General features: G+C 30.6%; 1 protein-coding gene across 5 annotated transcripts in view; it reads right to left on the bottom strand.

The window, feature by feature from the left end:
* Positions 1-24,280, bottom strand: part of LOC105204464 (UHRF1-binding protein 1-like) — a 47,540-nt gene extending 23,260 nt beyond the window's left edge. The window contains exons 1-18 of one of the 5 annotated variants that reach the window (XM_026141280.2): positions 24,085-24,280; positions 23,341-23,542; positions 23,051-23,242; positions 21,035-21,260; positions 20,789-20,955; positions 20,545-20,704; positions 20,103-20,360; positions 18,371-18,610; positions 18,237-18,263; positions 16,207-16,299; positions 15,947-16,128; positions 15,613-15,850; positions 14,319-15,526; positions 14,098-14,232; positions 13,389-13,400; positions 4,522-4,887; positions 3,614-3,761; positions 3,367-3,380 (exon numbers count right to left, since the gene is read on the bottom strand). In XM_026141280.2, the coding sequence (XP_025997065.1) occupies positions 3,367-3,380; positions 3,614-3,761; positions 4,522-4,887; positions 13,389-13,400; positions 14,098-14,232; positions 14,319-15,526; positions 15,613-15,850; positions 15,947-16,128; positions 16,207-16,299; positions 18,237-18,263; positions 18,371-18,610; positions 20,103-20,360; positions 20,545-20,704; positions 20,789-20,955; positions 21,035-21,260; positions 23,051-23,242; positions 23,341-23,542; positions 24,085-24,128 (3,912 nt within the window). In that variant the 5' untranslated portion in view covers positions 24,129-24,280. Of the gene's footprint in view, positions 1-3,366; positions 3,381-3,613; positions 3,762-4,521; positions 4,888-13,388; positions 13,401-14,097; positions 14,233-14,318; positions 15,527-15,612; positions 15,851-15,946; positions 16,129-16,206; positions 16,300-18,236; positions 18,264-18,370; positions 18,611-20,102; positions 20,361-20,544; positions 20,705-20,788; positions 20,956-21,034; positions 21,261-23,050; positions 23,243-23,340; positions 23,543-23,845; positions 23,945-24,084 lie in introns of those variants that run through there. The other 4 variants (XM_026141278.2, XM_039456153.1, XM_026141279.2 and 1 more) reach the window with 4 other exon arrangements.
* Positions 24,281-27,133: the final 2,853 nt, after the last annotated feature.

The following is a 27,133-nucleotide window of genomic DNA, read 5'->3' as shown; positions in this document are numbered from 1 at the left end:
TTAAAATCTTTTAAAATTCTATTTAAAAATCAATAAAAATAAAAATGTCTAGAGACCCTATAATATAACAAAAATGCGCCAACAATCACGTCATCGTAATATTTCACTGATTGGCTAGAGTTTTTTGCACGTGATTTAAACTCGCGTAGCCATGTAGTGCGACTACTGTCAACATTGACTCTTGTAAAAAAAATTAGTAAGTCATCCTTTAATGTTTTTTTGAATATTTATATAAAATACTTAAAATACTTCGCATTGAGCTTCTATCGGCAAGGACACTTCAAACAAAAATTAAGAATATTTCATTCAACTCAAAAATACAAATTTTAAAAAATGATCAATATAGAGCCGTCATCATAATCATTAGTAGAATTTAAAGTAAAATTTTATTCAGTACTGAGGTTGTAGTAAAAACCCCTAAAAATATTTGTATCTGTACCTCAAAAATAGAATCAACTGTGTGTGTTTAATATTGTTAACAAAATTTTATATTACAATTTTCGGACAAAGTTTTAAGTTTTGATATATAAATAATAAAGTATAGAAACAATATGTAACAAAAAAAATATTTATTTATTACTTTTTCACATTTCTATATTAGTATTAAACTTATAAGTTAGGTAACTATGGCTACACGAGTTTAAATCACGTACAAAAAACTCTAACCAATCAGTGAAATATTATGTGACTGTTGGCGCATTTCTGTTTACTATAGGGTCTCTGGGTGTTAACAATAACTAATCGGATCTTGGATTGGATTGAACAATGATACTCAACGTAGGTACAGAAAATATCCCTAGGCTAATCGGATTGACGATCGCTGTCTCAAATGTAATCCAGTTGATGACAAAAAAGTGGAGATATAGAAACATGCTTGAAAAGTCTCTTTATTTTTTTAAATAATAAGACAAAAATCAAAGATTAAGTTAAAAAGAATGATTTGAATTTAGATTTATTATAATATTTTTTGTCTAAAACTGAATTTTGTTTAAATTTCTGTTTGTAAAAATTAATTAATCTATTCTAAAGTTTGTAGTTATATCGGAAACAAATCAAAATTAATAAAACAATCATTAATTGTTAGGTATAAATTAAAGCATATAATATTTCAAGCATATCATATAGAATTTATTATAAACTTCCTATTTATTATATTCCTATTTATTATAAACTTAGTAAAAATAACTTTGAAATCATTTAACTATATTACACATTAATCAATATTAATTTATATGTTAAAAATCAATAATGTCTCTGAAAATGTTCTTTTTATTTTTTTCTAGATCGTAGATAAACTTCCACTCCAAGAATAAATAAAAATTACTGGAAAATGTATTTACATGAAAAGAACATTATTGAACAATATCAATTTGTGCTAACTTAAAATTTGTAAAATCTGCTATTCTTTGTTAGTTGATCATTAAAGAGTAATAATATAAGAACATAATATACATAAATAAAATTTAAATAATTGTATGGATACATGACTTTTATTGTAATAAAATGTACATATCTGTCATCCATAGCAAAAATAAAAATTTGTTTGTGATAAAATCACACAAATAATACAAGTACGAAGATCTAGCTATGAACGTTGAAGGCAAAGATTATGTTAAAATTTACATAAAATTTTAATTTTTGTTATGAATGACTGATATGTACCTTTGATTACAATAAAAGTCATATATGCATACAATTATTTGAATTTTATTTATGTACATTCCGTTTTTATATTATCACTTTCTAATAAACAGCTAACAAAGAAAAGCAGATTTTACAAATTTTAAGTTAGCATAAATTGATATTGTTCAATAATGTTCTCTTCATATAAATCCATTTTCCAGCAATTTTTATTTATTCATGAAATTAAAGTTTATTTACAATCTGCAAAAGAATAAAAAGAACATTTTCAGAAACATTATTGATTTTTAACATATAAATTAATATTGATTAATGTGTAGTTGAATTAATATTGATTAATGTAGTTGAATGATTTCAAAGTTATTTTTACTAAGTTTACCCTTACAAAAAAGACGCACGGGCTAAAAATTGTAATCTCTGTAATTATTGTAATATTTTCTTGTGATCCATTCGTAGTACGAAAAAAACCACACAAGTTTATTGTAATATTAATACGTTATTGTAATATTTGTGTGTGGTTATTGTAGTATTTTTTTGTAGTCATTGTAATATAAGATTACAATTTCCAGCCCATGCGTCTTTCATAAGAGTAAACAGGAATTCCATATAATATGCTTGAAATATTATATGATACGCTTTAATTTATATCTAACAATTAATAATTGTTTAATTAATTTTGATTCGTTTCCGATATAACCACAAACTTTAGTATAGATTAATTAATTTTTACGAACAGAAATTTAAACAAAATCCGATGTTTAGACAAAGAATATTGCAATAAATCTAAATTTAAATCATTCCTTTTAACTTTATCTTGGATCTTTCGTGTTATTATTTTAAAAAATAAAGAGATTTACTTTTCAAGCGTGCTTCTGTGTCTCCACGCTTTCATCAATCGGATTACATTTGAGACAGCGATTGTCAATCCGATTAGTCTAAGGAAATTTTCTATACCTAGGTTGAGTACCATTGTTCAATTCAATCCGAGATCCGATCAGTTATCGTAAACACCCTCTAGAAGTGTCCGATTTGGAACCAGTAGTTCTGGAAAAAGCGTTTTTACATTTTCTATTATAGTTCAACATAAATGAAAGATACGCCAAGATGATTTAAAGTAAAAATGAGGAGAATTAAATTATTTTTCCAACAGCCTTCATTTTTATGATCAATAACTTCATTTATGCCTTATAGAGAAAAAATTACAAATAGGTCCGCTTTACCCCACTCTCCCTTAATCTTTTATATAGAGAATTTCATGCTCTTTAACTTTTAAATAAAATATTTTTTGGTACATGCAACCGTTCGTTCACAAGTTATTTTCAAAAATCGATTTTTCATTACTTTTGATTCAATATGATGGATTTTCCGTACAACCTATCAATGGGGACTTTATTCGTGTCATTATTCGTTAGACTAAAATAAAGCTCTCCTCAAAAATTCAGCTTCTCTAGAAATTTTCGTAGAAAAATTGTAAATTGACTGGACTACATGTAATATATGTATAAAACAAAATAATTAATAATAAAAAATCGAATGATCGTTACTTGTAGATTAACAAATTTTTCTTCCTGTGCGCACAATAATAAGACTATAATTCAGACTTACTTAAATGCGTAATCTTTATCAATATGTATATTAAATGAAATAATATGTATAAAGCTGTGCAATAATAATAAGCAGCGAAATCTAATGCTACTTGTCTACATGTGTTATATCAATGCTCACATTCGAAAGGCCGCCTGGGTGCAGAGAACAATTATGTAATATATAATATTAATTACTTTCCAACAGAAATCTGCCACTTGCGCAATGTAAAAATCTACATGTAATATTAACTTAAAGATACGTATATTTACAGGCGCAGGGACGACATAACTAAGATTAAGATCGGATAAAGATCGAAAAAGAAAAATCAACTCAACGTTAATTGGCAAGTGGCAGAAACAAATGGATAAGACGACATGGTACTTACCAACGGGTTCGATGTGAAATACGCCGTTGATGTCCCGCGCTATCCTGAGTTTGGAAATATTGAAATCTATCGGAATCGGGCCTGGGGAAGTTATGTTATTTGGCGGACGATCTTCATTTAAACGCAACGATATATTTTCTAAGTATATCTGAAATAATAATGTACGTTTAGAAATAAATTTTGAAGATTATGCCTCAACAGAGTGTTTACTCAAATTTTATAAAAGAGAATTCATGAATTTTCCAATAGTTTTATTCAAAAATTTCAGATAAGATTAGAGAATTTCTTAATATAACTCTGAAATCAATATAATTATATTTTTTAATGTTTCTTAAATTATATAATCACAAAAAAGCTACTTAAATTTTGAATATTATATTTGAAAAAATAATAAAAAAAAATAATATTAAATAATACTAAATAATACTAAAAAAAATAATACTAATGAACTAAATGCTGTATAACGATTTGTCTACAATACATAGATCTAGTTTACATAACTGGGTAGAAATATAAACATCACTAAAAAATAAAAGAAATAATTTTATCAGAAAAAAATTAAATTTAAAATTCAAAAAATTTTCCTGAATATCAATCACATGAAAATCCATGATTTTCAAGATCAAAAACTATCCCCAGAAAATTTCAGGATTTCCTGTTTTTTCTGATAGATTCTGATTATCAAGAAAAAAATAATTTAAAAAACAATTGTATTATAAAAAAAGATACAATTTAAATTTAAAAGTCAAATTCTAAAAATTTTCACAAGTATCAATAAAATTTTAGGAAAATCTCCAATTTTTAAGGATAAAAAAATTCACTGAAAATTCGAGATTTTCTCGCTAGTAAACATTCTGCTCAAACAAATAACGAAGAAACATGTTTGACAATCTTGTAAGAATACCCACCTGCATAGGAATTGGTTTAGGTATGATCTCATCTTCTGCCAAATCTGCTAAACCTGTCACCGAGCTCATCGACAACGCCATTTCTACATTAGCGACTCTAATCTCTAACTTATCCTCAAATAAATTCATAACGCTTTCTTTATCATACATATTGATGAATGTACGCGATGTTTCTTGCTCAGACAATCTAGCGCGGTCTTGAGATGCTAGCCTATTATTGTCGCTGACTTTTTGACTGGCATCCGATAATGTACGAGAATCTTCTGGATTTTTCAAGCTGTGATCCAAACGTAGTTTAATACGCGATCTACAGTCAGAATCGGACGGTAATTCTGTCCAGCCTCGAGATCGCGAACTGAACTTGGTCTATCAAACAGAATGCATGAACATATTAAATTTGAGCAGATCTAAAAACTATGTAATATAACTAGTAAATTATCTATTTCCATACTGATTATGTTACTCAAATTGTAATATATTGCGAAATTGGGCAAATAAAATATGATTTGTACTATAAGTAAGTTAATGATATCTTCATGTTTTAATTTTAAATTATGAACAACTTGATTTTAACTGAACAGTATCTAATTAAAGACGTAATTATTAAACCTGTTAATTATAGCATGAAAATCTATTTGTTAAATACGTCAATAAAAGATTTTAAATGCTAGGCTTTTAGATTAAAATTTAGTATATAAACTACAAGAACAATCATTTAGATGCAAAAACATATTGATACCCTAAAACGATTCTATATCGTGTCTAATGTGTGAAGTAATATATTAAAGACATAATATACATAGTTTCAAAATAATGAAAAAATTACAAAAAATTTACAAATTATTCTATATTGCATCTGGAAATAATATAAAAACTTTAGCGACGATTTTCTATCCAAATAAAAAATTATTTTAATAATAGAAATGTCCCGTAATAAAATATATTGAGAAATAATGACACAAAAATCTGAATTTTTTCTATAAGTATTTTAAATAATTAAGATAATTCAAAATTTAATTACAACATAGAAATTAATTATTCTGTAAATAAATAGAATTTATCGATTTATTTAGTTATTTACAGTGCACCTAAACTCGCAATGAAATGTTGCATAAATTCTTTTGGATAATTAAACCGTTCATACAAAAAAATAAATCTTTTATTTATTTCTTAAATTTCATTATCATAATAAAAAACAAATAAAGTAAAAAAACTATGAAAATGTATTATTTTATAAAAGTAAAATGTTATAAAAACAACTTTTATATGTATATAATTTATTAAAAGTATATTAATACATTATGGAAGTGGATCTAATTTCTTACTGATAATTTTATTTAAAATAATACATAAAGCAAATATAATAACGCGTGTGCATGTACAATTCCCATTATAATTAAGCTACATACATACAATCATATATATATATATATATACAGGGTGTCCGGGAACTAGGGAACTTACCGCTTTGACAACTTAAAGGAGATAAAAAGGGACAAAAAAGTCTTATACCATTTTGCAATATTCGCTACAATTATCGAATTATAAAATAAAACGTATGAGCCAATGTGCGGTGACGCTGCGCCATCGCGCCTAGCTCGTAGGCAAGAGCGCGCGGCGGGACAGATGACGCGTCGTTGTTTGAATTTGCACGGCGCGACGGTCTGAATTTGCCGCAGCGCGTGTACATACGTTGCAAAAATCAAATGTGTTATTTATCAAATGTGTAAGAAGACGTTTTAGCTAAAATAACACATTTGTTTTTTGCAATGTATGTACACGCGGTGCGGCGAATTCAGACCGTCGCGCCATTCAAACAACGACGCGTCATCTGTCATCTGTCCCGCCGCGCGCTCTTGCCTACGAGCTAGGCGCGATGGCGCGGCGTCACTGACCATTGGCTCATACATTTTATTTTATAATTCGATAATTATAGCAAATATCGCAAAATGGTATAAGACTATTTTACCCCTTTTTATCTCCTTTAAGTTGTCAAAGCAGTAAGTTCCCTAGTTTCCGGACACCCTGTATATATATATATATACACACATACCCATATATATATTCATTAATAATCACCCTGTGTGTGTGTGTGTGTGTGTGTGTGTGCGTGTGTGCGTGCGTGTGTGCGTGTGCGCGCGCGCGCGCGCGCGCGCGCGTGTGTGTGTGTGTATGTACGTATGTATGTATGTATGTATGTGTGTGTGTGTGTGTGTGTGTGTGTGTGTGTGTGTGTATATATAGATAGGGTGATTATTAATGAATGTCCCCACTTTTTAGCACAGGAGCATGGTTTACTGACGGATATTTGTAACATATTATATTAGAAATTACAAATGCGTGTTCCTATGGTAAAAAGTGACATTCATTAATAATCACCCTGTGTATATATACATATACATATGTATATATACATATAGGCTGTTCCGTAACGCATCATAAATATTTCAGGGAGCAAAAGAGGATAAAATTTTGAACTGAAAGTTTCTTTGCTAATTTTGGCTCAGATCATTATTTACCGAGCTTAGAATTTATATTTTAAATTACATTCAATTACATTAATTTAATATTATTTGTTTATTTACCTGTAAATGTTATTTAATAAATAAATAAGAATCAAAAATAATCAAAATTTGGATAAATTTCCAATTGTAATTTATTTTTACTTATTTACCTATTTATTTGATTATTTATCTATCCATTGATTGATTGATTGATTGATTGATTGATTGATTGATTGATTGATTAATCGATCGATTGATTAATATGAAGAATTAGAATAAAATTTTAATCGGGAGAATGTTTACAGTAAGCACGAAGAGCACCATGAGACGCTACGTTTTTGGGCGCTCCGGTTGAGCGCAATCTGATTGATCAACTTTAACCGTTAATAAATAATGATCTAAGCCAAAATTGACAAAGAAACTTTTAATTCAAAATTTCATCCTCTTTCGCTCCCTGAAATATTTATGATGCATTACGGAACACCTTGTATATATACTGCATGTATATATCCTTGTATATATTATTATAAATATAAACTTATTACAATAGCATGCCAAACACTTTGTTACTACGATCTAATTAATAAAAATGTCTAAACTGGATTTGTATCAACTGTATACAAATTATAACAAATTTAAAAGCGTACATTGTAAGCATTATAATAATAAAAAACAAAATACTGATTAATCCTAAAATTACTTTGTCAAACAATGAAGATAAAAGCAGAAACATGTAATGCAATTATCTTATTTTAGTAAAAAAATGCTGCAAAAAAATATAATTATACAGGATAGACCATTTTAATTTGTCCACGCAAATTACTTCGAAGGTACAGGTAATAGCGAAAAATGATCCTCACAAAAGTTGTAAGGTTCAAAGGGAGACTAGATAAGAAGGTACTATTGATTTGACCTTGGATGGCGTCATCAAGGTCAGGTCAAAGTCACATCAATTTTTTTAAATGGAACATACTATTTTTGATTCCAAAATATAATAGTTGGTGTTAACAGCTTTCCAACACAATATAAGTTACTTTTCATTTAATACTTTCCAAGTTATAATGCTTAAAAGTGTCATTATACTGTAACTTTCAAGCCACATAACTTGGAAAGTATTTAGCAAAAAATAACTTACTTATACTGTGTTGGAAAGCTTTTGAGATTAGATTTTGGAATCAAAAATAGGATGTTCCATTTAAAAAAATCAATGTAACCTTGACCTGAGCTTGACAACGCCATCCAAGGTCAAACTAATAGTATCTTCTTAAGTCCCCTTTCAACCCTACAATTTTGTAGTCAATTTCGAGTTTTCCAAAACACTATAAATAAGTTTATTTTTGTTAAGGACTTTCCGAGTTATGACGCTTGAAATTACAGTACACCGTGGCTTTCAAGCATCACAACTCGGAAAGTACTCAACAAAAATAAATTTTCTTATAGTGTTTTGGAAAGGTCTCAAGATAAGCTACAAGAATATGTAATAAAAGGTAGGCAGTCCCATTTAAAAAATTGAAGGTCCTTTACGTGACCTTCAAGCAACTATTCAAGATCAATTAATGACACCATCTTATGATCCCCTTAAAACCATGCAACTTTTGTCTAAAACATTTTTACTGAAAATGCTACATTGAAAAATTATCGAAGTGCGTTTTTTAAAATGGGACACCCTGTATGTATATGTATATGTGTATGTATGTATACACACACACGCACACGTACACGCACACGCACACGCACACGCACACGCACACGCACGCACGCACGCACGCACGCACGCACGCACGCACGCACGCACGCACGCACGCACGCACGCACGCACGCACGCACGCACGCACGCACGCACGCACGCACGCACGCACGCACGCACGCACGCACGCACGCACGCACGCACGCACGCACGCACGCACGCACGCACGCACGCACGCACGCACGCACGCACGCACGCACGCACGCACGCACGCACGCACGCACGCACGCACGCACGCACGCACGCACGCACGCACGCACGCACGCACGCACGCACGCACGCACGCACGCACGCACGCACACACACACCACACACACACACACATATATACATATACGATATATACCGGCTGATTATTAAAGACTGTTAAAGCGTTTTATCCTGAGAACATTTATGCCGATAGAACTTGTAATATACTAAGCGCTCGTTCAATGACAGCTGCTTCGGCCGGCACGTGCGCGCGCGGCCCGAGCAGTGCTGAGTGATACGTATAAGCCCCTGTTGAAAAATTTTTCTTAGAACACTTTTATATAATTTTTCAGAATATCTGTATAATTCTATATTCTTTTCAGATTTTTTCATAAGAATTGAATTACTTTTCATAAACACTTTAAATGTCTACATCGTTTCTCAAAATTTTTAAATGTGTTAACTATAAAATATCCTAAGATTTTTTTGTTCTATAATTTTAGATAAAAATGTTATCTAGAAAATTTTCACATAAGTTCACACAATTACTTACAAATTGTTGGCATGAAAAATTATAAGAACTTTTATAAAATATTCTGATAAAAGTTAAAATTATGTACATATAAAATGTATTTAGTATAGTAATTTACGTTATTACATACTACTTTTATTTATTAACTTGATTAATAAATAAAAGTAGTAATCTGAGTAATAAACGGAAAATAAACGAAATACGCACAACTTTCCCTGGAAACTTTTATCATAATTTTCTATAAAAATTCTCATAATTTCTCATACCAATTTGTAAGTTATTATATACTTATGTAAAAATTTCCTCAAATTTTCTAACATTTTTCACTAAAACATAAAATATAAATATTACAACAAGATCAGAATGATCCTATGAGAAAATATAAAAAAATTTTAAGATTTTCTAATATTTTTTCACACTTTTCCAAAGAACATAACATAAGAAATCACATAATTTCTTAAAATATTCGCAAGTAGTTATGTAAAATTCTTCAGATTTTCTAACACTTTCTTAAATCTTTTTCCAACAAGAAATGAAAAATACTATAACTTGTCAGAACGATTCCATAATTATGAGAATTTTTCATATTTTTCCCAAAAACATCCCTAATAAAAATTTTTCTCATTATCTTTATACAAATTAGAACATTTTTCGGAAATAATTAGAATTACTTGGAAAGTGTCTTTTCTTAGAACTTTTCATATGTATTTTGTAACTTTTCGTATAAATTCTGAAATGTTCTGAGATTTCTCATCCTACAATTTTTATAAAATATTTTAAACTATTTTTAATTTTATAACATTTTATCCGAAATTATAGAACAAAAGATAATAGAAATCTTAGGATACTTCATAATTAACACATTTAAGAATTTTGAGAAAAGATGTAGACATTCAAAGTATTTATAAAAAGTAATGTAATTCTTGTAAAAAAATCTGAAAAAACTATAAATATATTATACAGATATTCTGAAAAATTATATAAAACTAATCTGAGAAAAATTTTTCAGCAGGGGCTATATGTATTACTCGGCACTGCTCGGGCCGTGCGTGCGCATGCCGGCCGAAGCAGCTGTCATTTAACGAGCGCTTAGTAGGGAAAAGTAGGTAAATTGCACGCACCTAAGAGAAATTTATTGCAGTAAAGTGATTTTTGAAGTTGAAATCGATACAAGTATAGAAATAAAAACTTTAAAATTTTTTTATCATTATGTATTGTCATATTGAACAATTTTTCATTTGGTAATGCTATATTCAGCAAAAAGAGACAAGTGGATAAACGAAAAAATTTCTCGCGCCTTGGGTAATTGTACATACGCGTGATTGGATAAATGTACGCGGAGGAAAAATGAGGTTATAGTCCATTCTTTTAGCTGCACTATACTGCACTCCACTGTACTAATAACACTATAGTTGGTCTCACGCTTTGACTATATAAATATGGACTGCTAGGCCGGTATTCATAGTCGATTCTTATATTTTATTATTATTATATACATATATATATATATATATATATATATATATATATATATGTTAATTATATAATTTTTTGAAATTTATCTTCAATAATAAAATGTGTATATTTTAATAAGCTGATGAAGGCTAAGTAAAACCGAAACGTTCCTAATTATTTGTCTACTATATTATTGTAATTTAAATTTTGAATTAAATCAATTTGGCTCGTTAATTTGACCGTTTAATATTATACTCTGTGTTTATTCACAATACGATCGTTGCCCTATGCTTTTTATTATGTGTATATTATATATTTATTTCCTTTTAATTTAGTAAAATTAATTCTTATTTTACAGAAATATAATCGCATATTTTGGAGTAAACGTTTAAATTCAAAGCGATATATTGTTTTCCGTCTCTTTCTTTTCTGATCTTCTACTATTGCTGTCTCGCTTTTTTGTTTCACATTTCTGCCACTTAAGAGATGGAAGCGTTGCAGATCTTTCTTACACGAAAACATAGGAAAAGTGGGGGGGGGGGGTACTAGCAGTCCATATTTATATAGTCAAAGGTCTCACGTGGTCTCATTTCAAGATGGATGCGTAAAATTGTCCACGACAGACTTAATTTGATAACAAAACAATTAGTTAAAACTATTTAAGTAAATTTAATAAACAATAACTCAAAGAACGCAGAAAAAAACGTACTTTTGTTAGGTATAACAAGATTAAATAAATAAGGTAAAAATACGGACTTATTGCCTTATTTTCTGAACGCCAAAATCTCAACAAAAATCATGATTTTAGTTTTTCTTATTTTTTCAATTAACTATGTTTTTAAATGATATAACGTATGGTTATATATTTAAAAAATACCTTCAGCCTACAAATATCACCGTGATATAATCTCTATTCATCGGGAAGGTGCCAAACCCAGAAGCGTACAATTACCCAATGCGTACAATAACCCTACTTTTCCCTATATTACAAGTTCTGTTGGTATAAATGCTCTCAGGGTAAAACGCTGTAACAATCATTAATAATCACCCTGTACATATACACACACGCACACGCACACACACGCGCGCGCGTACACACACACACACACACACACACAAATTTATAGGTTATCCGGGAACTACGAAACCTACCGCTTTGAGAACATAGAGAAGATAAAATAGAACAAACGAGTCTTATACCATTTTGCGATATTCGCTATAATTATCGAGTTATAAAATAAAAGATATGAGCCTATGTGCAGTGACGGCGCGCCATCGCGCCTAGCTCGTAGGCAATGACGCGCGGCGAGATAGGTGACGCGTCGTTGTTTAAATTTGCACTGCGCGACGATCTGAATTCGCCGCAGCGCGTGTATGTACATACCTTGAAAAAATCAAATGTGTTATTTATCAAATGTGTAAAAAGACGCTTTAGCTAAAATAACACATTTGTTTTTTGCAGTGTATGTCCACGCGGTGCTGCGAATTCAGACTGTTGCGCCGTGCAAATTCAAATAACGACGCGTCACCTGTCTCGCCGCGTGCTCTTGCCTACGAGTTAAGCGCGGCGTCACCGCACATTGGCTCATACGTTTCATTTTATAATTCGATAATTATAGCAAATATCGCAAAATGGTATAAGATTTTTTTGTCCCTTTTCATCTCCTCTATGTTGTCAAAGCAATAAGTTTCCTAGTTCCCGGACAACCCCCCCCCCCACACACACACACACGCGCGCGCGCGCGCGCACAATATATCTATATTATATACATATACAGGGTGTATCTTAAAAATCGCCCATTAATTATATTATTCCTAGCTAGAAACTGAATCCGAAAGTCCTGAACCATTTTTTTCTATAATGTTTAATAAAGCAGTAGTTATTGAGTAAAGCTAATCCAGTCAACGACATATGTCCTTTATATAGACATATGTTGGTGAACCGCACTCAATAGTTATGACTTTATTAAGCCTTATAAAAAAAAATAGTTCAGGACTTTTCGACTCAGTTTTTAGCAAAAAATAACACTATATAATTAGTGGGCGCTTTTTAAAATGCACCGTGTATGTGTATGTGTGTTGCACGCGCGCGCGCGCGTGTGTGCATACGTGTGTGCGTGCGTGCGTGCGCGTATGTGTATAAACATATGCGATATAAATATGACAATCTAAATATATTAAGTGTCTTTTTCAAATACACTTTTGTTTGACTGACTTTTCTTATATAAAAATTTGCATCTGCTAATAACAAATATGTATCATTTTACATATATAGTTACAATATTATAGTTTTGATTTATTAGAACGTTATTAAAGTTTTCTGATTCTACTAAATCTATCAATAGTGTGATAACACCAATATGATGCTAAAGCTCAATACCAATACATGCATTTTTAACAGTTTCTAAGATTAATAAATGTAAGAATGGTTTGCCAATACCTTTCTCTTGACCTGCCACAAGTGCCACATAAAAACATTCACAAGAGAAGGAGAGACGCGGGAGAGGCATGCAAAAAAAGTTAAAAGATAGAAATCGTATAAATATACATTTATAATATCAACTTGATTATATAAAAAATAAATGAGCAAATTACTGCGAAACTACTCAAGTATTATAGCTTATGCACAAATAACCTGCTATATTTCAAACTTAACTCTAATTGAAAAGATTTACTTATAATCACAAAAAATCCTATGCAGTTCTTTTTCCAATTACGACAAAATGTGCAGTAAGACTTTTTTTAACGGTTGAACTCAAATATTGATCCAGTTATTATAAAATATAAAAAATGTATTTTTAATTATATTCAAGATATTTTAAATTAGCACACAAATAATGCTGAATAAACAAGCTATATTATGTGAAAATAACAAAATCTCCATTGTAAAAGAAGAAAGAGAAAAAATGTTTATTACAGCAGTACAGTGAGGATGCTTTCCATTCAGTTACAAGACGAAACACTGTTTTATATTTTTTTGGTATTCAATGAGTAACAAAGATAAAACAGCGCTTATGTCACTAAATGGAAAGTATCCTTAATAAAAAATTGTTTGTTTAAAATAACAGCGTAATAATAATAATATAGTATAATGTATATATATGTAGATTTATTTTATTTTACATTAGTTAAAATATAATCTGGCTCACCTGAAATTCATCCCAAGGAATAGAGGAACACTCATCATTGTCAACATTAGAAACTTGAATCTTAATGACAGAAGAATAATCATAGGACTGTTGTATAAATTCGACTTTCGAAAGCTTGAAAGTTGCCATGGAAACCTAAAGAATTTAAGAAAATAAAACTTTAGTTCTACTGTCTTTAATAATCATGAAAAGTTTGTTTTACAACTGTTTATGATACTCACTATATCCTTCCTTTTGCATACGCTGTCCATAGATTTTTCACTTTGCGTGTCCGGCGTCTCTTCCACAACTTCAGTCGCTTCTTCCACGGCCGTTATCCTAATTGAATTATCAATACCAAATACCGCGTCAATCTTTCCTTGATCTTGAAGGCTTACTAAAACATAATTCTCGCTGTCCGAGCTAACATCACTTCTCATAGATACCGTATCGCTACTACCATCTTCCGGAGAGGCTTTTAAAGCAGAGTCAATCGACGTCATAAGATTGCTGAAACCCTTTTTCATAGACGAAAGATTGACATTGAAATTATTCGGGATGAAGGGTGTATTCGAGTCAGACTTGTTGTGCTTATGCGTAGTTTCTGACGTATGTTTCTTTTCGTCGCTCGTATTGCCGATAACGTACTGTGGCCCGCAACTTTCAGGAATGCACCATATCGCATTTGTTGGGCCCTCCTGGTCACTCTTCTTTGTGCCGTTTTGTTTAAAAGTGACGACTGGCTGAGTAGGAACGGAATGTGAATAATCCATCGACAGCATCGACGATGCCTCACTCTGAGGTGTCTCCACGTCGTTGCTCGTGTTCATTCTCTTGGCGCTAAAGTCGACGCGTGCGCTCATCGTACTAGTATGCCAGACCGTGGACGAGCCGACAAAATCGTCTGCTATGCTGGACGTGTCAGGCACTACGGATTCTAAATCACCACCAGAATTCTCTTTACCAGGTGTGTGCGACGGCATTACAAATGTCACTTCCACCTGCGGTATCAACGCCCCTATGATCAGCGATCCGCCGCTTTCAACTTTCAGAATCTTATTTGAATCCACAGCCAAGTACGTAGCCATCTCGGAGAGTATCTCCGACAATCTAAGTAAGAACAAATATTGATAATGATTTATCTGTACGCTAACTAGATTGCTTATATATGCCAGCCCATGAATATCGGCGGCCGAAGGCTTTTTAGTGGCTGATAACGAGTCTGCGGTAAAATGGCACCACAATGTCAGAGGAAATGCATCTAAAAACGGCACTGGCCGATTTTGACCAACAGCTCGTGCTCCGAAAAAATCTCCCCAAACAGGTTCCAAATTGCAACACCACACGTCCTTGGCCTCTGTCCATAAGAGCTCTCTGTTCAGCTGACGAAGCAACTCGTTTACAGAATTACTACTAAAATTAGGCGGTATTTGCCTAATATTATCAGTGCCTAAAATACAAAACAAAAAGAGAATTTAGAAAATCAACAAAAAAGAACTACATGTTGTCAATACTAACAACATTGTAAATGTATACCTGCACAATGCACTAGAAATTTATCCGTTACTACATGAAAATCTCCCGATTTACTGGGAAACTCTGCACCAAAGAACATTTGTCCCATCTGAAATGCATTGAGACACTGTGCCAAATCCGCCCTCGAAGATCTTTCTGTTGATCGAACATTCGTTATAGATGCTCTGGAGGTTTGAAGATGCAAAGACTTGGGTCTGTCTTTCTGATTTGGGTAATCTTGTTGACTTTCAAAGACTATCTAAAAATACAAAGTTTAATATTACAAAAATTAAAGAATAAAACACAATATTTAAAGTACAAAGTATAAGGTATATGCTAATATATTTTAACTTACCCTTGGAAGTATAGCCTCTATCTTTACATCAAAATACATTAAACGCGAAGAACTCAGCTGTTTGTCCTTTTCCATAAGAGAATGATAAAGATTCAATGCAAAAGAATTAAACCAAAGGCACGAGCAGACATCGAAATTTATTTGAATAGGATTAAGCTGTACATAAAATTTGGGCGGCGGCACTAAAAAATTATACGTTACTTAATAGTAAAATTATTTATTGAAAAAAATAAAAATATTTGTATACAACACCTGCTTACAGGGAAAAGTAATATCCCCTGGATAATAATAATAAGTAAACTCAGCATGAAGTATTGTTACGTCTTCTGGAAGACTAAATCTGTCACGATCACCTAAATAAAAATTTGCATGTATACAGAAATAATAAAAATAAAATTTTAATCTAATTATCTAATTTAATCTCACATGCAATGGTAACTGTATACGTTATTTTATCCAAACATTAAAACAGTATTTAGTAATAACATTTGTAAATAATCAGGGTTGGGCAATTAATTAAAAAATTGAAAATTTAATAATAAAGTTGAGAAGTTAATAACTTTTAACTTGACTCGGTTAAGTAAAATGAGCCAATTTTTGTCTTTAACTAGTTATTTTAATAACATTAAAACACATTTCACTAATTAACTTCAAAATTTTAACTTATCTACTTTCTTAAGTTAAAAATTTGTAACAAATATAAAATAAAAAATTATAAAAAAATTAAGTACATTCTCATGTAAAACAAAAAAAACTATTTTTAATTCAATTTGTTTTAATTACAAATTTAATTTAGAAATAAATTATTTTTATTTGATGATTCATATTGTAATTGTTTTTTTTTATTTAGAGTAATTTAATTTTATGATAATTATAAAGTATGATATTATAATTATATATAGTACTTTCCAAAATTAACTTTTAACTTAATTGTTTGGGCCCCAACGGGATATACATATATGTCCCATCAAATACTCCAACTCCATATACCATGCAATTTCCATTATACCTTAATAAGTAAAAATTGTTCAAAATAGTTATCAAAGGAAAAAGAAAAAATTCCCAAAGCGTTAATGCAACTTTTAACTAACTTGGTTTTTTGTCCATAAAACTTTTAACATAACTTATTTTATTAATAAGTCATTAACTTCAATTTTATTTAAAAAATATTGACTTACCCAACCCTGTAAATAACATATCTTGTAATCTCTCTATAAAAAAATTTTTACAAGTAATATACAGGGGCAATTCGAAAAATGGAAATATCTTTTTATGGGTACATATTAAAAATTTACTTTAAATATTGTAAACGCGTCTTAATGTAACAAAGCTGCTAACAAAGTTTTGTTGGTAACGGCGTCATATTAAAGTCGTAGTAGTGAAAAATGTGTTTTGCGACAAAGTAATTTCTGATAATCAGTATTTCTTCGAAATTTAAGTAAGATAAATAAGATTCTTTTTGAAAACTTCGAATGTATCGTGTTCAATTAAATGTAACATTTCGTGTTTACTTTTTGCTGTGTGATATCTATTTTTTGTCGATCATACGCAATAATGCGCATAGTTGATGTCTGGGCTATTCGAAACACCAAACGTCGTTTGGGCGATTTTTTCTTTCATATTTACGTTCTATGTACCAAATATACAATTTAATACTCAACAGATGTAATTACACAAAATACGAATAGTCCCTGACTTGTTCCAAAAAAAAGAAAAAGCTAAAGCAATAAAATTTTTTATTGTGCATTTGTATTCTTTTATTGTATGTAACATTTCTTCATAATACTATATATCCTTTTCTGAATCAAACAAAATCTTAACAATAGCTTTTTTACATTTTTTTTTTATCTTAAAACATAAATTTCAAAATATTTTCGGACTACCTTCGAATTACCCCAAGCTCGGGACTATTCGAAATATTTGGCATTGGGCGACATTTTTATATGTACTTCAAAGCAAGTATATTTTCGTGTTCTATCTATAATGGCATTGTGAAGAAAAAAGTTCAACTTTTCAAACCGTCCCAATATTTTTTTTTTAATGAATATAGAACTCAGGAGACGCAAAAAAAATCTTCCGAATTGTCCCGGTCTCCCCTAATATCAATAATTTTTTAGATACACATCATTGCACATTAAATATTGGATTATAATTTAATCTTAATTTGTTTAACATAAACTACATATATAAAAAAAGAAAAATCTAAAGTGTATAAAGCAATAAAACTACTTTTCAAGAGAAATCTTTAACTAAAAACTTTACGTGTATTCAAATTACAAATTTCTTGTACCTGGTGTATGTTTTTTCCTGGTTTGAGCTGTACAATTATCAAATAAAATAATTATTTACTGACTTGATTCGACTATTTCAATAAAGAGCTTGATAAACAGATAGTTCGAATAAATTGTATTAAACGTACAATACCTGAAATAAATTCTTTTGGCAATGGATTACGCGACGTTGTTGTCACTTTGTATAAGGTAAAATCATCGATTCTAATAATAATGCACGTCGTCATTAATTTGGCAAGCTGTTCCAAGACATAGTTTTTCACAGGATTACCACTAGGATGTTGGGACTTTTTTTGCTCGGATGGTGTTACATTTGGATTTTGTGGTTGATTATTCTTCTCCAAATGTTCTTTGGAACCTTTCATACCGGTACCTGTTTCAAATAAAATTGAATAATAACCATTTCTGACATTAATTATGTATCACATTTAGATATGAAAATGATTGGAAAAAACTACAAACTTTGAGTACAAAAATCAATAAAAAAATGTTTTTGCCCTGACCTTGTAAAGTTTTATTATAATATACATATATATGTATATGTACGCGCGCGCGCGCGCACGCGCGCACGCACGCACGCACGCACACACGCATACACACACACACTGTATTATTGCTTTAGAATTGAGTTTTTGGATATATATACACATATTTTTATACACACACACGCACACGCACACGCACGCGCACACACACACACACACACACACACACACACACACACACACACACACACATACATATAAATTTTTTTTTTCTTTTAACATTTAACGTTGTATTACTGTCCTAGTATTCAATTTTTGCATTCACTCAAAAAAATTCTGTTTAAAAAATGTAACTAATTAAAATGTATAATGATTAAACGACAATAGATATCTTTCGGCAGTGGATATTTATCGATAAAGGAAACAATGGACAATTGTCAATAGAAAGCAGAAATTAATTATTCAAAGCTCATATTATTTGAGCACATCTCTTTGTGTTGATTTAATTATGAAGGATACAAAAATATTAAATATCAAAATAACGTATCAAATGTATATCAAACAATATCAAGAAAAATAAACTTAAAAAATTAAAAAAGAATAAATAAATTCTATGTCTCCTTTTTTTAGTATTTTGACAAAAATAGTTTTTCATGATAAAAAAAATAGAGAATGTATAAAAATGTATAAAGTAAATTTTGGTCCCTAACCAAGAAGTACAATTTGCATGTTTTTTTTTTATAGTTTTTAAGCAGATTCGCGTGTAATTAGTCTTCCATGAACATGATGGAAACATCCATAAAAATATGAAAAAAGTGAGTAAATAAACATAAAATAAGTCATAAAAATGATACATCTTTATTATAAAGTTCCTGTCTTTGAAAACCATCAAATGAAAAACATGTTGTAATAGACATAAAATAAATAAGAAAACAAACTCAAATTCATTTCTCATTACTACGAAAGTGCGCGCATGCGCGTACGCATGCATGTATGCACTCGCGCGCGCGAGTAATGAGAAATAAGTTTAAAAGTTTATTTCCTTCTCTATTTCAACACTATTACACCAAAATGTCTTTCATTTATTAGTTTTCAAAAGATGAAACTTTTTATAATAAAGATGTATATCATTTTTTACTTATTTTATGCTTATTTACTCATTTTTACAATTTTACATATGTTCCCATCATGTTCATAGAAAACTAATTGCAACACGTGAATCTGCAGCTTATAAACTATTAAAAAAAAACACATTTTACGTCTCAGTTGAAAGCCAAAATTAGCTACTTTTACACATCCTCCTTTTTACTCCATTTCTAATTTCAAATTCCAAAATACCCATTTTTTCATCTTTTAGATATCAAGTTTATATATACAAACTTGTTACGTTTCCTTGACTTCTCGTTAAAGGAGAATGCTGTGTTCTCCCAGAATCTATAAGATCCATAAATTGACTTCGAAACGAGCTCAACGATTGCTGCAACCATTGGTTATGAGGTGTGGCATTTTCTTTGTATTTGGCCCAATGCTTTCTGTCCGCCATTGCAAGATGATATGGATAATAATCAATTTGAAATCTAACTAATGAAATTTGCAATGCACCACCATCCTTCAAATCCGGATGTAGTGATCTGCCCCCTGTTTTAACAACATAATATTAATGATATCAAGATAAAGATAAATATCATATAATAAAAAATATTAAAAATTCTATTTAATAATGTTAAATAAAGTAATAAATAAAATAGTAAATAACACATTCTCTTAATTAAGTTATTAGTTAAACATAAAAACAAGTATAAATCTTTTTTTTGTTATTTACCACCAGCATCATCACATAAATGAAGATCGATGCGTTGCGAAAGAAAATGATATGACGTCTCTACAACATCATACCTCGTAAATATTTTTGAAATCGGTGTATTATATTGATTTTTTGTTCTGCTTTGTTGAGATATCTGTGCTTGGTATTCTGGTAAAACCTTGAATTATATAAAAAAACAAATTAATTATTAAATTAAAAATTACTGGAATTCTATATTGAAAATTAAATAAACTATGCACACCTCTAATTTTCTTGCAGCTTTTGTTTTTCGTTCGAGTACAGTGGCTTTTTCGATAAGACCACCTAAAGAATCGAGAAAATGGAGCGCAGCTTTCAATTGCGAGTCTGTCAATACCCATAGAAGATCATCCAGAATAATAACTAGCCTGGAGCCCATAACAAAACAATCTGTAATAAAATAGTTGATTTAGTAATTGTAAATAATATGTTAATAAATTAAATTAAACTTTCAATTTTTTAGATAAACCTGATATTCTCTTTTTTATTGTAATTCGGCATCTTGCTTGGTTTGTAAGTAAACGAAGTGGCGTCAAATTATGATCCTTAGTACTTTGAGCTTCTATTCTAACAGTCTGCCATTCTAATTCTTTAAAAATAAGTAACTGCCCTCGATCCGGATCCTTTACTCTAGTAGTTCTGAGATCACAACGCTGCCATGTTGCTGATTTGGATTCTACCATAATCCGATTCATCTAAATAATATAATATAGTTATAAATTGAAACTCTATTTAACACTAAGTAAAAAAAATATCTACATAAAAGAAAATATCACTTCCTACCAAAGCAGTTCTTAATGCTTAATAATTTTGTGTGAATTTTACAATTGATATTAGTATTCCAGCTTCAATTTAGGACTGTTTCAAGATAGACAAATATTTGGTACCCAAATAATTTCCATAAACTGAAAATTGTGAAAATTTATACAAAATTATTAAACATCAAAATCCTCTTTAATCAAAAATGATACTTTCTTCTTACATTTGATTATGCTCACAATTTACTATTCTTTATCAGGGCATTCAATCAAATTTTATAAAAGAATTTACTGGAAATTCTCAGATTTTCTAAATTTTATTCAAAATTCCAAGTTAGAGGATTTTTTTAATGCAACACTTTAGAAGTTTATTTTATTATATATTTTAATGTTTTTTAACCCTTAAACACACAAGTGGGTTTGAGAGAACCCCATATAAAGTTTCAAAAGCTTGCTGTGTGAAGACAAAATGAAATAGGAAGTTCAGACCAAGAGGTAAAAAAAGTTTGAAATATCCTCTTTCAATTGATATGATTAATCAACTTTTTTAATCAACTAGAATTTGAACGGCACGGTAGCAAGGTTTTGTTGGGGTCTGTGGGATTAAAAATTGTGTGTAAGTGAAACTTTTTTGTGAATAAACTCATATAAGAAAAAACCAGACAAAACACGTACGAACAGTCCGTTCGCGTATGTTACTCGCATATATTCTGTCTAAAGTTAGAATACTATATAATGCTGTGGAAAAGGGAGCTTCTGTGCAAGGTCCAAAATATAATCATAAAACACATCAATTTTCAATTTTAAACACCTTGAATTAATTAAAAATACCTCACATTTGCCTTGTTAAACAAATATATTTTTTAATAGAAATGACATAATTTTTTTAAAGAATGACTCTTTAGCTTTATTGTAAAGTCCTTAGAAGTTCTTTTGTTGCAAAGATATGATTTAAAAAAAAAATAAATTTTTGAATAATTTTGTATTTTTGCCTAATAGTTTTTCCTTTATAACTTCACAATAAATCATTTTTCACCAATGCCATTTGCGCAGCCACATTTCTAAAATTCTGAACTTTCATGTAAAAAAAAATTGTTGAAAAATGTTGATTAAAACCAAAGTTAAAACCAAAGTTATTAACCATAGCTTCTTAAAGTTGAAAAAGTTTCCCAAATCCAAAAATGTGTTTACATATTTTACAGGTTTAATGTGTTTAAGAGTTAATCATATAATCACAAAAAAGCTAATTAAGTTTTGAATATTAAATTTCAGAAAATACTAAAAAAAATTAATTTAAACTAAGTGAAAATATCCAGAATACATGAATTTGGTTCACAGAAAGTGAATTTGGAAAGCAACCTTACAGAAGCAGAATTTAGAAAATAATTAAACAAACAATTGAATTAATGTATTGTTTTCTATTAATCTGCTACTAATTTTTTTATTTATGTCACAAAAAAATGTATGTAGATGTGTATGCCACATTTATTGTTATTAATTGATCTTATACTTATCAAAACAAAACAAAAAATCAAAGAATCAATTTTGTAAAAAAAAATAGAATTTAAATTTAAAGTTTTTTAAAATTTTTTTGAGTACTATAAAATCCCATAAAAGTACATGATTTTTAAGGATAAAAGTAAATTCTTTCAAAATTTCAGATTTTTTCATTGTTTCCTGATAGTAAACACTCTCTGCTTATACCATACATTGCAGTAATATCATACCTGAACTGAGGCAATGAACGCAGGACTTTTAAATGTAACTAGCACAGTATTAACAGCTACTGTTATTCCATCAATTACTTTATGTATAAAAGAATACTTTGCAGGACCAGCATATGATGATATACCTTGTGGGGAAGACATGCTTCTCAAATCCTCACATGTTTCTACATCTATGTGAACCTCATCCAAACTCTGTAAATATATTTTAATCCTATAGTAATTTGTCATATACAATAAATATAAATATATATCTAGAGTCACGCATATCTATATAATCCATAACTATTTACCAAAAAGATAGGAACACTTTTCAGTTTGGTCCATTGTATACGAAATGAAACTTTATTGCACCAAGCATTAGTTAGTCTTAACCACGATGGCAGCTCTAGTAAATCTGTGAGGACTATTTCGTCAAGTTCCAAGTTTGATAGCTCTCCTTCACCTTTGAATGTGCTTAAATTTATCTTATCAGCAGATAAATTCTTGGTGAACCTATAATATATAATGTGAAAACTTAACATGCAAAATATATTATTTGCCATTAATTACAAAATTCATAAACAAATAATATGTTACATAATTTTGTAAACTTTATAAACATTATACTTTACATACTATGATAATATGAAAAATATAATTAGCACAGGTATAAATTTTTAGACAGGTATAAAAAATTATACAGCTGCTGCTAATTTGGTTAATATGCAAAATATTAATAAAAAAAAGTAGATAAAGAAACCAATGGCATATAACAAATGTTGATTCATAATGAAAAAGACCACTTTCTCTTGTTACTTTCAGAACAACTTTCACGAACGTGTCCGATATTACAATTACACAGAACGCGTAGAAAAAAAGATGTGACAGCTGTATCGCTATGACAAGACATGTTGCGACAATAAGGTGTAAAGAAGTATGTTACGTGACGTATGACACGAACGTGTAGAACAAGGCAATTTTTTTTTATTTTAACGTGTCATTTGAGACCGCGGTACATGTACAGGTTAATCGATCATGATTGTACAGGTTGGTACCTTGACAGATGTTTCAGCAGCTGATTTTTTATGATCGAGACCATCTTTCAATCGTGTGGGCGAGCCTAAATTCTTACGACAGTTAACAAGAATTAATACGTTTTAGCATGGTTAGTCTGACACCACATATTTACGACGGTCTACTATCTAGCTCCATATATATATAATATATACCTATATATATGTATACATATATATGTACATAACACTTGTGTATAGGTACACATTATACATATATATACATATGTATATATATATATATATTTTACACAGCACCGCGAGTGAAACGTTCCGCCCACAGAACATATACTATGAGAAATGAAAGCACTGTATACTTAACATGGAAAACAAAAAGCAAGACACTGCCATCTGGTGATAAAGTGGGAAGTTAAATGGACTTTCGAAGGATTTGAAAGGGGGGGGGCTTTCCAACAAGAGCTGTGTTCCGATATAACTGCCAGTACTGGCAGTGGTGAAAAATCCGTTCCGTTATTGGTACGCAGCGCACTGCGACAGCATCTAGTAACATCAATGACGTCATGAATGGTAGCCATATTGCCACTGTGACTACTGCAGCTTCCAAGGTGAGGTAGCTACAGTGCAATATGGCTACTATGCTGTTCCGAAATACGATGCTATAGCAGTGCTGGCAGTAATGCAGTAATATTGGAACAGTTGTGACAGTGTACTGTCATGACGTCACATTTACTGCACTGCCAGTAAAAACGGAACACAGCCAAGAGTGTGATACACCGTTTGTGTTTTGTTTCTGAACTCCCTGGATTAGTGTGCACTTAAAATGAAATAGATATATATTTGAAAGTTAGTGAAAGCAAGAAGGAACGTTCCAGTGTAGTCTAGTGCAGGAAAAAAAAACAAGCCTACAGTCCGTTTGTTTTCTGTTCACGTGAAACTTTTCACTTTTCACGTTTCCGCCCTAGGGGAAATGTTATATGATAGACCCCCTGAACTAGACTGCACTGTAGCGGAATTCTGTAACTCCTTAGCGACAATTCGGTATCGTTACAGCGTCGTTGCGCAGATATTATACATGGTAGAAAAGCTGCGCGACGACACGTAACGATATCCCTAGCTGTCGTTAAAGCCTGTTCTACAATAGCATAAACACAAGACCGTAAGGTTGTAAGGCATGGTTTTAAGAGCTCGTAAGCAAATGAAAAATTTTCATTTCTTACGTTACGACCTTACGGTCTTGTGTTTACTGCTATTGTAGAACAGGCTTAAGAGTTACAGAATACGGCCCCTGGAACGTTTCTTCTTACTTTCACTAACTTTCAAATATATATCTATTTCATTTTAAGTGCACACTAACTTAGGGAGTTCAGGGGGTCTATCATGTAACATTTTCCCTAGGGCGGAAACGTGAAAAGTGAAAAGTTTCACGTGAACTGCACGATCATGTACGATTCCACGGAATCATGTAACTTAGAGTTGGTATAAAGAGAGTTGCGACAATTACCCGGAAATCGCCATTAAGGGGGAAAATATATAGCTACATAGCGCCAATTTCAAAATATGAGCAAGCAATACTGTGTAACACAATGTATATACAATTCAATGCTTTCTAATTTTGACACAATCATACAGAGCCGTTTTTTCGTATACAGCAAACATTCTTAACCTTAATTTCTGCACAATTTTGAAAACCATGTCAAATGATCGATATTATTTATTCATGAGAGGTCGAATACATCTAGCTTTGATAGAAGCAGTGTTTTACGAGTTGATATTGTGTAATACTGTGTCACACAGTGTATGACTATGTTTTGTTGCTGGAAAGCTGTCAATAACAATGAAACAAAATTTTAACTTTAAATAATCATTACTTTTTTTAAATATATATAAGTTTTTTACATTTTGAGTTCTACGACTTACAATTAGAATTATATAATTTAAAAAGATTATTTTAAGGAGATTTTTATTTTATGTAGCAGAAAGATTATGCTAAGAAAAAGTTAGTTTTATAAATATACCAGGATCAAATACTTAACTCAATCATCTTAAATTTCTCGTAAATTGTTATATAAAAAAAATTATTTAAAAGTTATTTAAAAGAAAAATTATATGTTAATAAAAAAATAATTATTACATTAAAGTGTTTTGACATCCTTCTGCTGCACAATGTACCATCTCACTAAACAATGTGTACAGAAAGACTATTTAACATATTTTCTTTAATATCATTCATTAATCTACATATAACATGACAATAATATTGGAATAATAAATAAAATGTTAACAATAAGAAATAAAAAAATAGATAAATTTTTAAAACAATTTGAGATTATATTTGTATATCATTATTTTTATTATTTATTAAGAAAAAGTTAACTTTTTGGCTTTAAAAAAATATTGACAAAAATTACACTTGTGTAATTAATATTCTTTTCAGAATTAATATTCTTTCTAGAGTTTGCAAAAAGGTTGCAAAAGAGTTTGTATCAACTGACACACGTATACACACTCTTCAACCAAAGATGATTAGGGCTGTGTTCCGATATAACTGCCAGTACTGGCAGTGGTGAAAAATCCGTTCCGTTATTGGTACGCAGCGCACTGCGACAGCATCTAGTAACATCAATGACGTCATGAAAGGTAGCCATATTGCCACTGTGACTACTGCAGCTTCCAAGGTGAGGTAGCTACAGTGCAATATGGCTACTATGCTGTTCCGAAATACGATGCTATAGCAGTGCTGGCAGTAATGCAGTAATATTGGAACAGTTGTGACAGTGTACTGTCATAACGTCACATTTACTGCACTGCCAGTAAAAACGGAACACAGCCTCGGCTGCGTTCGGGAATACACACCAAGTTCATCCGAGTATCATTTTATCCTTGTTTAACATTCAGTGAACAACAAAGATAAAATGACAGTCCAAGGCACTCGGTGTGTACAGCTCTATTTAATCTACCTAACCTAACTGATAGCTAACCGGAAATTTCCCCCTTAATGGCGGAGCCAATCAGCATTAGGCACATACATTGTCGCAACTCTCTTTATACCAACTCTAATGTAACTCACTCA

This window comes from Solenopsis invicta, chromosome 1 (genome assembly GCF_016802725.1).
Source record: "Solenopsis invicta isolate M01_SB chromosome 1, UNIL_Sinv_3.0, whole genome shotgun sequence".
NCBI lineage: Eukaryota > Metazoa > Arthropoda > Insecta > Hymenoptera > Formicidae > Solenopsis > Solenopsis invicta.
The sequence above is the reverse complement of the archived record's forward strand: the minus strand, read 5'-3'. Positions and strand labels throughout refer to the sequence as shown.